This window comes from Ammospiza nelsoni, chromosome 19 (assembly GCF_027579445.1).
Source record: "Ammospiza nelsoni isolate bAmmNel1 chromosome 19, bAmmNel1.pri, whole genome shotgun sequence".
NCBI lineage: Eukaryota > Metazoa > Chordata > Aves > Passeriformes > Passerellidae > Ammospiza > Ammospiza nelsoni.
In genome coordinates, this window is record NC_080651.1 from 5,260,625 (window position 1) to 5,273,584 (window position 12,960).

At 38.7% G+C, this 12,960-nt stretch overlaps 1 protein-coding gene across 1 annotated transcript; it reads left to right on the top strand.

The window, feature by feature from the left end:
* Positions 1 to 2,725: 2,725 nt before the first annotated feature.
* On the top strand, positions 2,726 to 9,727 carry LOC132081897 (germ cell-specific gene 1-like protein). Its single transcript, XM_059485849.1, has 5 exons — positions 2,726 to 3,035; positions 4,930 to 4,977; positions 8,170 to 8,322; positions 8,527 to 8,638; positions 9,344 to 9,727. Exons 1-5 carry the CDS (start codon positions 2,726 to 2,728, stop codon positions 9,597 to 9,599), a joined length of 879 nt encoding a protein of 292 aa, XP_059341832.1. The 3' UTR covers positions 9,600 to 9,727.
* The last annotated feature ends 3,233 nt before the right edge of the window (positions 9,728 to 12,960 follow it).

Sequence of the window (12,960 nt, forward strand, 5' to 3'; positions counted from 1 at the left end):
TGCTATTTCACTCTAAAGATCAATTATATTAATTAAAACATAAAAAATAGAAGTAAAAGTGTCTTCTTTTATGAATCCCAGTGTTCCATGAATGCTCCTTCCAACAAGTGAGGAAGTCTCCTGAAGTGTTTAGCTTTGCTAGACTCCAACTCCGCTTTGGTTTTTCTGATTAAAGGCAGAGAGAGCTCAGTCTAAACTTCACAAACTCTGCTTACTGCAGCTCCTCCATTGGCCAATAAGGAGGCAGAAAACTATTAAAACATTAAAGGGCTGATCCTGTCCCTTGAATCACCACAGGAATTTTGCCAGTGATTTTTCCAGAATGCAATCCAGCTCCACAAAAACACAAATACATACATACATACATACATACATACATACATACATATTTATATATCTAAATTAATTTTATTTTTATATTTATATTTATATTTATATTTATATTTATATTTATATTTATATTTTATAATTTATTTTTATTTATATTTAATCTATATTTATATATTTATATTTATAGGTATAGTTATAGTTATATATTTACATGTATGTTTATACATATATTTATACATATCTCTACATATGTGTATATTTATCCGTATATATTTATACACACATATATTTTAGATATGTATATTTATACACATATATCTATATTTATTTTATATTTATATTTACATTTAATATTTATATATATTTATATATTTGTACGTATCTATTTATACATATCTATATATGTCTATTTTAAATATATTTTTATAAATATTTATATACATATATATTTATACACACCTCATTAAACTAATAAATGATACCTTAAAACACAGAAAAAACTTTGTGTAGGAAACTTGCTCACTCTGGTTGTCTGTCAGAAAACAGCTCACTAAAAGTTGGTTTTATGCTTTTTGATCATATTTTGTCAAATGTGCACACCCAGTGCAGGATCAATGACAATCTAAATGCGACAAAAAGAAAATGCTCCCAGTAGTGAAGTTTTACTACAATTCTTGTGATGTTCAATGTTTTCTTCAAAGCTGCAGCTGCCAGGTGGGTCGTGGCTGTCTTGGTGTTACCTGCACATATTCTGTTTACCCACCTCTCAAATTTATTCAGCAAAAATCACTGCATGTAACACTTTGTTTGAAGGAAGGTCCAGCAAACCTATTTGCTCCTCTGTTATTCTCTTTTTTTTTTTTTTTTTCTTTCACAGAATAGAAATAGAAATAGAACTAACCAATAAATTTATCCTATTTCTCCAATTAAACAGAGCCATTCTTGCCTGAAAAATTGATTTGAAAGTTGTGGTACCAGCATTGCTAGGGAATGAGCAAAACCTGTCTCTGTGAAACATCTCAGACTCAGGTGTCATCCAGAAGGCATCAGTGGTTTCACAGGTCTCAAAATACATTTAATTACAGCCATATGCAGATTAGTCACAGGAACAGAAACAGAGATCAGGGTTTAATCCTTAGAAGGATTTCCCTCCCTCCTGCTCTCACATTTGCTCCCACTCCTGTTCTCACATGTGCTACACCCTTGAGAAAATGCAGGGAGACAAAGGAAATTTTCTAATTTTAGGAAAAAATAACTCCTGGCTGGAGCTACAGCTGCATTTTGGGTTGTGAGATTTGCTCTGCCTTTGCAGACCAGACCTGCTTGGTCTTGCACTCTGTAAGCTGAGCTTTTCATGGCAACCTACAGCAGGCATTGATCCTGTCATCCTTGAGTTTCATCTGCTTCTCCAGCTCTGACATCTTTGGGTAGAGAGTTGTCTTGAAAATCCAAATTATATTCATTAGAAGGTATATAAGTGACTTCAGTGTCTGTCCTGAGGAACCATTCTCCCCCCAGGGCACAAGTTTTGACTTCACAGCTGTAAAATGAAACAGTGAATTACTCTAACACCCACTTCCTTTTAGTTCTTTGCATAACTTACTTGCATCACCAAACAGACAGAAAAAACAATATATATAACATAAGGTGGGAAATGTTTCCTAGACAGAGGAAAAAGAAATGCTGTTTACACAGTGAAATATCAAATAAAGATAATTCAGCATTTTCTCTAATGTTTCACCTCCCTTGGGCAAAACTTGTGTGTTCATGGGCAGTGCCCAGGAAACCATCAAGAGCAAATTCAGGTAATTTAATTATTTTCAAGTAATTATTTGTCACTGGTGGAGCTCTGAACAGGGGCAGTCCCCTTTCTAGTGCTGCATACTGTGAAATGCTGTAGCTGACCAACCAGTTTTAGCTCCTTACAAGTTTTTAATAGTAAGAGTCACAACTGTATTCAATTTAAAGAGCTCAGTGTCACAGGAGCTGTGAGATTTTGTTTACTCCTTAGCTAAGAAATAGAGATTCCATCAGTCTGACTCTGATCAAGGTAAATAGGCATGTTTTGTTTGTATAAATAAAACTTTAGTGATTGCACACTGGGGTGCTTCCAGTGCTTCTGAGTATGATTCATGGGGCAAATGAACATTTATTGTCACACTTCCTCATATTCCTTCCACAACACATTGCTGCCAAGCAACACTGTCCTTTATTCTTAATCTCCCCTGCCACATGATTTCTGGTCATGCCCAGATCTCTGCTCTCTGCCTTAAACTCCTAAGCCAGCACAATTTTCTGGGAGGGATGAGGAATGGGATGGTGAAGGCAGGCAGGTGCTTCGTCGGAAATTTGCAGAAGGGAATTTCAGGAATAATTTCTGGTGCATCTCCGGAAGATGCCATCCTCCATCCCCGAGGCAGACAGGAGGCACAGAGCCTCAGCAGCATTTTCTCTGAGTTTCCTCTCTTTAATCTTCTCCATCACAGCTTTCAGCAGCAGTTACTGGTGCGAGGGGACCAGGAAAGTGGCCAAGCCTTTCTGCAAAGGGGACAGCAAAGGGGATCTGTGCATCCGCTTCAACAGCGCCGACGGCAACGGCAGCCAGGCTGTGCAGTACATCTGGGAGACCGGCGATGACAAATTCGTGGAGAAGAAGTTCCACGCTGGCATCTGGTACTCCTGTGAGGAAATGATCAATGAGGAAGGTAGGTAAACCCGTGGGGGTTTATTTAATAAATTAATCATGGTTTTTTTGCTGCTTATTTGGTGTGCCCACCCCTTCTGCTTCATTACTGCCTATGTATTTTATGTTGTATTATGGTTGTTTGTTTGCATCTTCACATGAAATCACTGCTTGAATCTACAGCCAGGTGTCTCAGGGCATATTTGGTTTTTTAAAAGTTGAGGTGTTGGGAAGGATGAAAGTTTGACAAGGAAGTCTCACAGATATATGTATGCTTAGCAGAAAGATTTGTGTCCTTAAAAAGTTGCTCTTCTCTGGCAAAAGGGACCTTAGAGGGTAGTGTATAGTCAATTTTTTAAAAAGTTCCTAATAAATTCTGCAAAGAACATGAAGGTGACAGGTTGTGGTGTTGATTTAGCTGACAGGTTGTGGTTCCTGTCAATTAAGTACACATAATCAGATTAAGATTATTTGGTTTTTATTCTACTCACCATAACAGCAAGTTAAATGACACTAACAAGAAAGCATTTCATTTTTCCAGTGGTCTTATTCCATTAGTCCAAAACGAATCCTTGCTTTAAATAATTCCTTCTGATACCCTATGGATAAAATGCCCTAAGGATCAGAAGGATGCATAAAAAAACATAAAAACATAAAAAACACAAACTGAGTTTAAAAAAAAAAATTAAATCATTTGCACTAATATATCTGTGGGATCTAAATTAGTTCCTGGATTTCCTCTTGAGCACAAGTATTTCTGCTTTCTTCCTGTGATCTCACCTTGCATAAATCAAAGCAAAAGAGGATTATTTTCATCCTGCTAAAACATGGAGACTTACTAGCCATAAGTGATGACATTTAATTGGGGCTCACTCTGCATATGTAAATGGTATGAGAATTAAATTAGCTTGCCATTACAGAAACTTTCTAGCAAATTTTGTATTTTTGTATAAGGGAATTGCTGGTCCAAGAATTCCAGCATTTATTGTAAAACCAGATCAACATTCAGTTTTTCCCCTTATTGCCCTAATCAGTTTAACAAGCCCAGCTAGAGCAGAACTTCAGATAAATCAAAGCAGCTGTCACCTATGCCATAAAATGAAAATATTTTCACAGTCACCTGTCCTGAAGGACCAGGTTGACCAGAACTTCTTGTAAGTTATGCAGTTTTAAGGGGAAAATGTCAAAGACCAGAGCAAAAGCTGTCCAAAAGACACTTTTATCCATGCTAAGTGTTCCAGGGTTGTGTAATTTGAGCATCTGCTGTGGGAGCTCAAGTTTGGAAGCTGATGTTTTCTGACTGGGTGCAGTTAGGAGCTGGAAAATAAAAAAAAAAAAAAAAAAAAAAAAAACAAAAAAAAAACAAAAACAAAAAAAAAAAAAAAAAAAAAAAACAAAAAAAAACAAACAAAAAAACACCCAGCATGTTCAGATCAGAGAATTAATTCCCAGAGCTTTGTTCACAGCATCTGTGCGGGGGGCAGGGGGGCATGGGGAAAGCAAAGCTCACAGGAAGAAATTGGAATGAAGCTTAGAGGGAATTTGTGTGAGCAGCAGCCTGGCTGCTGTGAGGAGAGCAGCCCTGCCCTGACACCAGCACCGATCCCAGTCCTGCAAAGGAATTTTCCCCTCCTGGCTCTCACAGCCACCACCCCATGGAAATCAGTTCACAGCCCTCCTCTGGCTCCTCCAGGCTCTGGTTCTGCAGTGAAATAGTCTGTGAGGACTCTCTGGTTAAACCCCAGGAGAAATTCGATGTACCAAGGTCTCTGTGTGCACTAAAAACAGCTTTTCCTGATCTTCTCACTTTCTGCTTCTACGATAGCTTTTCCATTTCCTTCTATTAATCCCTTTCTTTATATCATTACAGAGTACAAAATAATCCTGAATTTGATTTATTTTTTTCTCTTTTTTAGGTGAGAAATGTAGAAGCTTCATCAGTCTGACTCCAGCTTCTGATCGAGGTAGATATTGCATATTGTTTGTCTGCAGTCAAAACTTTCCTGATCACGCTTACCAATATAAGTATTCTGCATTAAATTAAATTAATCCATTTCAAAAATGCTTTCTTTAATCACAAAGAGTATTTTTTGTCCTTTATTTACTTTTCTGACTTCAAAATGAAGGCAATATGGCTTACAATATCAATGTATGCCTTTCTGAAGACACATCACTTGGATACGAATGGTTTTTGAAATTGGAATATGGGTACTGGAAGTCAAAATTTGGGTATTTTTGCCCTCTGTCTCCTCATACCTCCATATTTGGAGCCAGGAATTCATGGCAGTGTGTGAACATCCACCCAGGAGGTTTGTGTGCTCAGGGGATTGAGGGAGATGTGCTGTGCATCAATTGATGGAATCTGAATCCCCACCCTGTGCCTTACTCAGGGCTGTGGGGACACAGCTCCATTCCCTTCTTTCAAAGAATATTCAACAATTCTTGATAAAAATAATTAATTCTTAATGAAGATCTATAGTTCTTAATACAGAATATTTCAAATATTTTCATAAAACATTCCTGCAGATGCTGCTTTGTGCCTTCCTCTTGATCCTCAGTGTGAAAACACCAGTCCATCACTGATCTGATTTGAACAATCACTTTACAAGTGGCTGATCCAGACAAAAACCCAAAACTCATTCTTCCCAGTGGCTGACCCAGAAAAAAAAAAACCCAAAACTTGTTCTTCCCAGCATTCTGGGACTGGAGCATTTGACTGGAAATGCAATTTCAGACCCTGGAGAAGAAGAAATACTCATTTTCTGAAGGCCACTCTTCCTTCTACCTGCTGCAGCTCATCACAGAGACTTACAGCATCACAGAATTTTGTAGCATGAGAAAAAAATATAAATGAGATATGGGTGTAGTCACACAGGAGTGGGGGGTGGTTTTTGAGAGCTCCTCACAAGGAAAACTGCTGGTGGACACAGAGCTGACACTGACTCTGAACAGCATCAGCAAATGTCACAGGCACTGGCAGGCCAGTGCAGACAGCCAAGAAGCCTCTGGGTACCTAAAAAGCAGAAATCTCCCTTTGGGCAGTGAAATGCTGCGTGGAAATCCTGCCCAGGACAGATCTGTGCTCTGCACATGCCTGGGGGTGCTGTGGGATCCCAGCTCAGTGTGCAGCAGGCTCAGCCCCCCCGAATTCCCCGGCCCTGGCTCCCACACACAGCGCTGCTCACCCTTGTCTGGGGCATTTCTCACAATGGCTCACTGCCCAAAAAATGTTAAAATGCAAATTCTCACAGCTGGAGCAGCCAGCACTGTTGGGCAATGCAACATCTGGAGCTCCTGATGAAAATCCCATTTTTTTAGCGAGACAGATTTTCTGGAGGAACAAACCATGTCCAAGAACACCCACACATAGCCTGGCCCAAAAATTTAATGTCTGAATGGTCCATGAATCACAGAAGTCCCACAGACATTGTCCAAGCCAGCATTTGGAGTTATACACCACACAAACTTTGTCTCCTACCCTAGGTGGTGTCTGATAACCAAGGATGTGTCTCAGCAGTGTTTCATTTTTTAAATTATGATTGTTTGTTTGCGTCTTCTCATGAAATCACTGCTTGAATCTGCAGCCAGGTGTCTCAGGGCATATTTGGTTTTTAAAAAGTTTGGGTGTTGGGAAGGATGAAAGTTTGACAAGAAAGTCTCACAGATATGTGTGTGCTTAGCTGAAAGATTTTTGAATGTAGAATCTGAAGAAGAAATATAAAGTAAAGCAAGTTTTGATATAGAAGAAAAGAATTTCTGAGCCAGTCTTACTGGATAACCAAGGGGGCAAAGGGTGTGTGAGTTAGAAGGGGTTTTTATGGCTTAGAGCAAAGGATAAACCCACCCCAAACAAGAAGATGTTTGTACCAAGCAGAAAGATAGCACAGGCAAACAAGGCAGCAAAATGTGGCAAGCAGAAAAAAGGTCTCAGAATTTTCCACTGAAAGAAAACTGAAAAACAATTTCTAGCTTCAACTGTAATGTACTGACTTTTAGTGATTGGAGAACAGTAACATGAACATAGTAATTATAGCAATTATGATAGGCTAGAGATAAAAGTTAAGGGATAGATTGGTTCTACTGTATTAAGATGCTCAGCAAAGAAAAGTATAAAATGCACTGTAACCAAAACCAAAGGGTCTCCAGGCCTGCCTGCAGCTGGAGCTGACAGCTGTGGGCACAGCTCTGTCACCCACAACCCTGGCCTGCTGTGACATCCTGGGTACAATAAACTGCATATTGGAGAGCTGCCTGAAGTCCCACATGCCTCATTTCAGCTCTTACATTTGGGAGAGACCATTTGCCAGATCTTGCCACAGCAGATTTGGACACAAGGAGGGCTCCTGCTCCCGTCTGGGGGACATTGGCATGCTAAAGGTCAGACAGGCTGAGAGACTTTCGTGGCAGGATTAACTTCTTGCATAAGATGTAATTACCAGATCTCCAAAGAGAGAGGAATTAGCAGATAACTAGGGAAATGAATCTCAGCGAAACCTGGAGGCTGTCTGGCCTCGTGAAGGCTTCTCTGTCTAAAAAAATCAGGATCCTGTTTGGTTCAAAGTTAGGCTTGTGGGGAAGATTTTATTGAATGACTGGAGCCACAGGCAGTGCAGGTGCGTGCATGACCTCCAGGTTGTTAGCTGGGTCTGCTGCTCCTCTCTGCACTCAGAACCATGACACTAACACTTCTTTTTATATCACCTTTGGTTCTTTGTATATTACCTTTGGTTCTTTTTATATTAAATTTGGTTATTTTTATATTACCTTTGGTTATTTTTATATTACCTTTGGTTTATGGTGATTTTAGGGTAGCTACTGAGTAAAAACCACACTGAACCACATTGCAATAAGTGTGTAGCAACTGCTATTCCAATATGCAACTGCTTTTCCAATAATTATAATTTGAAAGCTAATTATTTACCTAATTAATTAAAATTATTAAGATTAATTTTTTAAATAATTAAATTTATTTTCCAATAATTATAATCAATTTGTCATTGACACTGAAGTCCTCCACAAATGTTCTCATTACCACAGCACCCTCACAGTCCCTGTGCTTCTGTTTAACTTTGCATGAACAATACAAATGAAGAAGGAAATGGTGAAAATCTGAAATTATTTGCTGATAATATCAGTGCTGTTGATTTGGTTTGCAGGGGTTTTATGGCTGTCCATTGTAGCAGAGCTTCTCTACGTGGTTTTGCTCCTGATTGGAAACATTCTGATGTCAGTAGAAATCTGCTACTACAGCTCTGTCATTGATGGGCTGAAGATCAACGCCTTCTCTGCAGTGGTCACCGTGCTAGCAGGTACAGTTAAACACCTCCATTTCACAAAGTGAAGCAAAATTTTATGGGAAAATATTCTTTTCAATGAATTATTTCTTAATGTGATCTATTTTGAATTTTAGATTTGTGGATTTTGCTACGTTTAACTTACCATTTTTAATTTAGTTGTCAGGTGGGTTGCCAAAGCCTAAATAACTGATGTTATCATAACACTGTATTTTTTAGGTCTTCTGGGCATGGTTGCTCACATGATGTACACAACTGTGTTTCAAATGACTGTAAATCTTGGTCCTGAAGACTGGAGACCTCACACTTGGGATTATGGCTGGTCCTATGGGTACTAACTGGTTTATATTTGGTTCTCCTGTCCTGTCACTGTTCCCTGGGACAGAGCCCGACCCCACCTGGCTGCACCCTCCAGTTCATGCTCATGTGGCCATATTTTTACATGCTGCTTTTAATTTCACACATTTTTAACAAATTGTATTTCAATATAATTGTTTTAGTTCTGTCTCCTTAGGTGTTTTAACATTTCAGAGTTGATGTCCTTTTTTCTCTGTTTACTGTGCCATGCATTTGCTCAGGAATGCATTTCAATGCCCTGAACCTCCTTTACCCAGATATTTTATAGTTCTTTTTAACACTTTTGGGTAACTCACATTTTTCTCAGTGTCCCCTGTGAGATTTATACCCTTAATAACTGCACCTTTTAACTTTTATGCATTGCCATTTTTTTAATAAAACCCCTTTCTGATATTAAGCTCTAAGCTTAATAGAGAAGTAAAGCTCAATAGAGCTAAAATAGAGAAACTGGAGATGATTCATTAAACAGGTATGGTAAATGTAGATATTGCAATAAATATGTAGAGCTCTGTAAATGGTCATTGACCAAAATTATTTTTTCCTCACCCAGCCTGTTCATCTTTCCCTAATACTCACCAACACAATCACACATAATCAGTGTTTTCAAAAATAAAATTGAAGGGCTTGAATATGAAAATTCCCTGCTAATTTCTGATAATTTTTGCTTTTTTGTTCACAGCCTTGCATGGACCTCCTTCGCTTGCTGTATGGCCGCAGCTGTCACCACTATTAACAAATACACGAAAACTATCTTGGAATTCAAGCACAAAAGGAAAAAGCTGGAAAGGAGCTTTAGGATTCAGTACAAGTTTCCTGAGTACACAGCTCCAGAGAAGGTTTGCAATGTGTATGTGAACTCTTTCCAGAACAACACAGATGACCCCGCACATGCATTGAGAAGTCTGCGCCACCTGGCCACTATTTCAGTCCTGTAAAGCTGAACCAGATCTCAGAGAATTCTGTAAATTATAATCCTAGATCCAAACAAAATGGTGTTCATGAATAAAATGTCTCAATGTGTAGTATTATTTATTTTTCTTAATAAAGAAATTATATTTCCGTGGATGTTTCAAGGAAGTCTTGGTATTGGAAAAGAAGATTCAGGTGGCTCAGTTCAGATAAAAACAGTGAGACAGGTTCCTCCCAGATCTAGTTTTTAAGTTTTTGACTGATACATAGTATGTGAGTTGGTGAGAATTTTAGAGCATCACTCCATTCTGATTCTTTATTAAAAAAACTAAAACATACCATCCTGAAACCAAAAGCCATGAGAAACAGGGAAGCAAATAAGGCATGTGGTGCATGGCTTGGATAATTTTTTTTATGAAAGGTTCAATCTCTCCAAAAAATCTGTGGACCTCAGCTCATGGTTCAAGAATTTCACCATACACATGATGGATTTGCTGTGAAAGGAAGGCTGGTGGAGGGAACAGGTTTCAGTGTAAACACTTAGATAAAATGAGAAGGCAAAATAAAATCTGGAAGATTCATGAGGAGGCAAAATGAAATCTGAAAAATACCTGGTGGTGGACAGCACACCACTCACCTATGGAATTCTCCAGGAATCATTCTGGGAACAGACTCAGAAAGAATCAAAATTTGATTTATACATTTCTAAATGAAGAATCTCTAATCACATTAAAGATGGGGAGGTGGAAATGATTGTAAATATCACAGATCAGGAACATGGAGCCTCCTAATGGAACTGAGCCATGTGCCTGCTTGGTTGGACACCAGAATATTCCTGTTATTGAGCCCCTTGGGAAACACACTTGTGAACTCTGGGTGACAGAGATCCTACACATTCTACTGAGCAGCTCTGACTTTGGAAAAACCCCTATCTATCTTTATTCAGGCAATAAATACAGTTTCAGCTTGTTCTGCCAGCAGGATCTGTACCAGTTCAGGCTATGGCCAGTGATAAGGTGGAGCTGATAACAGAGAAGCATCCTTGAATCAGAAGAAAAACCATTAGTGGTGAGAGAGAAGAGTTTATGTGTATGTATTGAATATACTCAAAAAAAGAGAGATTTCCTCACTGGCAACAGGTCCCAAAGCTTTACTGCTGGAATTGTACAAATTCACTGCTGCAATTGTAGAAAAACAATTTCCTGTACCAAATCACAGTGCCATGTGTTCCAGTTCATGTCCATTACCTTTTTTATTTCTACTGTGCATATTTGAGAAGAATCTTGCTCCATATTCCCTACACCATCCTCCTAGGTGGCTGCAGATAGCAATAAGGTTTCCTCTTAAATCTTTAGAAAAGTCTGTGTTTATCCTTTACAGTGCTCTGAAAGTGCCATCTTCAGTCCAGCAGGGAACAAAGCAGTGGCCAGAGTTTGGTGCCACTCTGTTAGAAGCATTCTCAATCCCTTGACCAAAACACAAGATCTTTATTCCTCCCCTTGTTTCACTCATTTCTCTGTGATGGATATGTTTCTAACACATTCACCAAGAAAGGAATTACTTCTGATCCCATCTGACTTTCTGCTTTTTGCCTACCCTAACTCTTATTTTACAATAGATTTTTACCCATCTCATGCTGTTCCTGGGTGTGATGGAAGAATTTCCACCTCATCCAGGAACATACTTGGCTGATGCCTGCGATTCCCTTGAAAAATCCAATTTATGCAAGTGCCTCATTTTATTTTTCTTAGCCTGCAGGTCACTAACACAGTCTCTCCATATGCTGCTTCCTCGGGGTTGTTTCTTACAGTGGTTTGCAAGCACATAAAGTGCTGTAGGTAGGCAAGGGCTTTTAAAAATAATTTAGCAGTAAGAATCCATCCAGATCCATTATTAAATCTCAAACTGTCCGTTTTTCTCATGCCTACCATTCCAGAAGCTGTATGGCTTCTGCTGGATATCTGGTAAATAAATTCACCTGATGAAATGCAAGATTCCTGATCCCTATTTGTAAGCCACAATTTTATATTCTGCCTCTCATTTTAACTTTTGACACCCAGTAAGTCCTGGAACCACATTATTTGAAAGCAGAGGAAAAGCACCAGCAGCATTTTTATTCTGATTCATTAGATCCAATCAATTTTGATGAATTTCAGTAAATTTCAGACACAGATTTACAGCAGTCCTGGTTACCAGTGGAAACCAGGTATTTAATGAGAGAAATAGGCACCTCTGGGATGCAATTCATGTTATCCTGAACTCATCTTAATATTTCTTTTTCTTATAATAATATTTTTATGTGCAACATATATCCACAGGTGAGACAGAAAAACAGAGATCAACAAATGAAACAGAAAACTTCAGATTAAATAATAGATTTCCCCAGAGAGAAAAAAATATTGTGTCTGAAATACCAGTGGAGAAACCTCATCTTCAAGATGAGAAAAAGCCACTGAATTAGAGAAAAGTGTGACCCATTTAAAAGGTCATCTAATCCTTCTTTTCTTTTAGGCAGGATAAACTAAAGCTACATTGCTTTTTTACAGATGTTTCATTAATCTCTTCTTTAAAGCTTCTGAAGACAGGCATTTGAAAATTTCTGTGGCAATTTATCCTTTGTGCTTAACTATTCTTAGCAGAAAATGCTGTCCCTGTAAATCTCCTTGGCAGTAATTTTAGCACATTGTCCTACTCCAGCAGACATGGAGAACACTTCAGTCCTGCCTCCTCTGCAGAACATTGCAGGGATATGAAAATCATTCAGATACAACTTTCTAGATAAAAATTCATCTGGGTTTTAAAACTTTCTTGAAGGATATTGGTGTTATTTCACCTCTCACTGCCTTCTGCTGTGGTGCCTTGAACTGCTCACAGTTTGGAAGGGAAATTGTGTGAAGAATTTCTGCTGATCTCTAGAACATGCAAAATGCAGTAGAAGGATTATTCAGCTTATTTTAACATGTAATCCACCTGTTTTTACAACGAAGAAGGACAATAATAGAAATCAGAGAAATCACAGAATGGTTTGGGTTGGAAGGGATCTCAAAGAGCATCTGTGTCATTTCACCCATGGCAGGGACAACTTCCACTACCCCAAGTTGCTCCAAGCTCCATCCATCTTGGACATGAACTCTTCCAGGGATGGGGCAGCCACAAACAATGTTGGTTCATGTTTACCTGGGGTGTACTGTGATGCCTGACCCTTTTCTGATGAAATTATGCTTATTCTGCATCTTGCTCTCATGGAAATGTGGAGGACTTGACTGTTGCTGAGTACAGAAACAAACAGAACTGAGATGGCAGCAAATGCCCATTGGTTTGAGGGAGCAGAGCTCTGCTGAGGACCAAGAAAATTTTGAGCAAATGATTGTTTGACTTCCCAGTGAA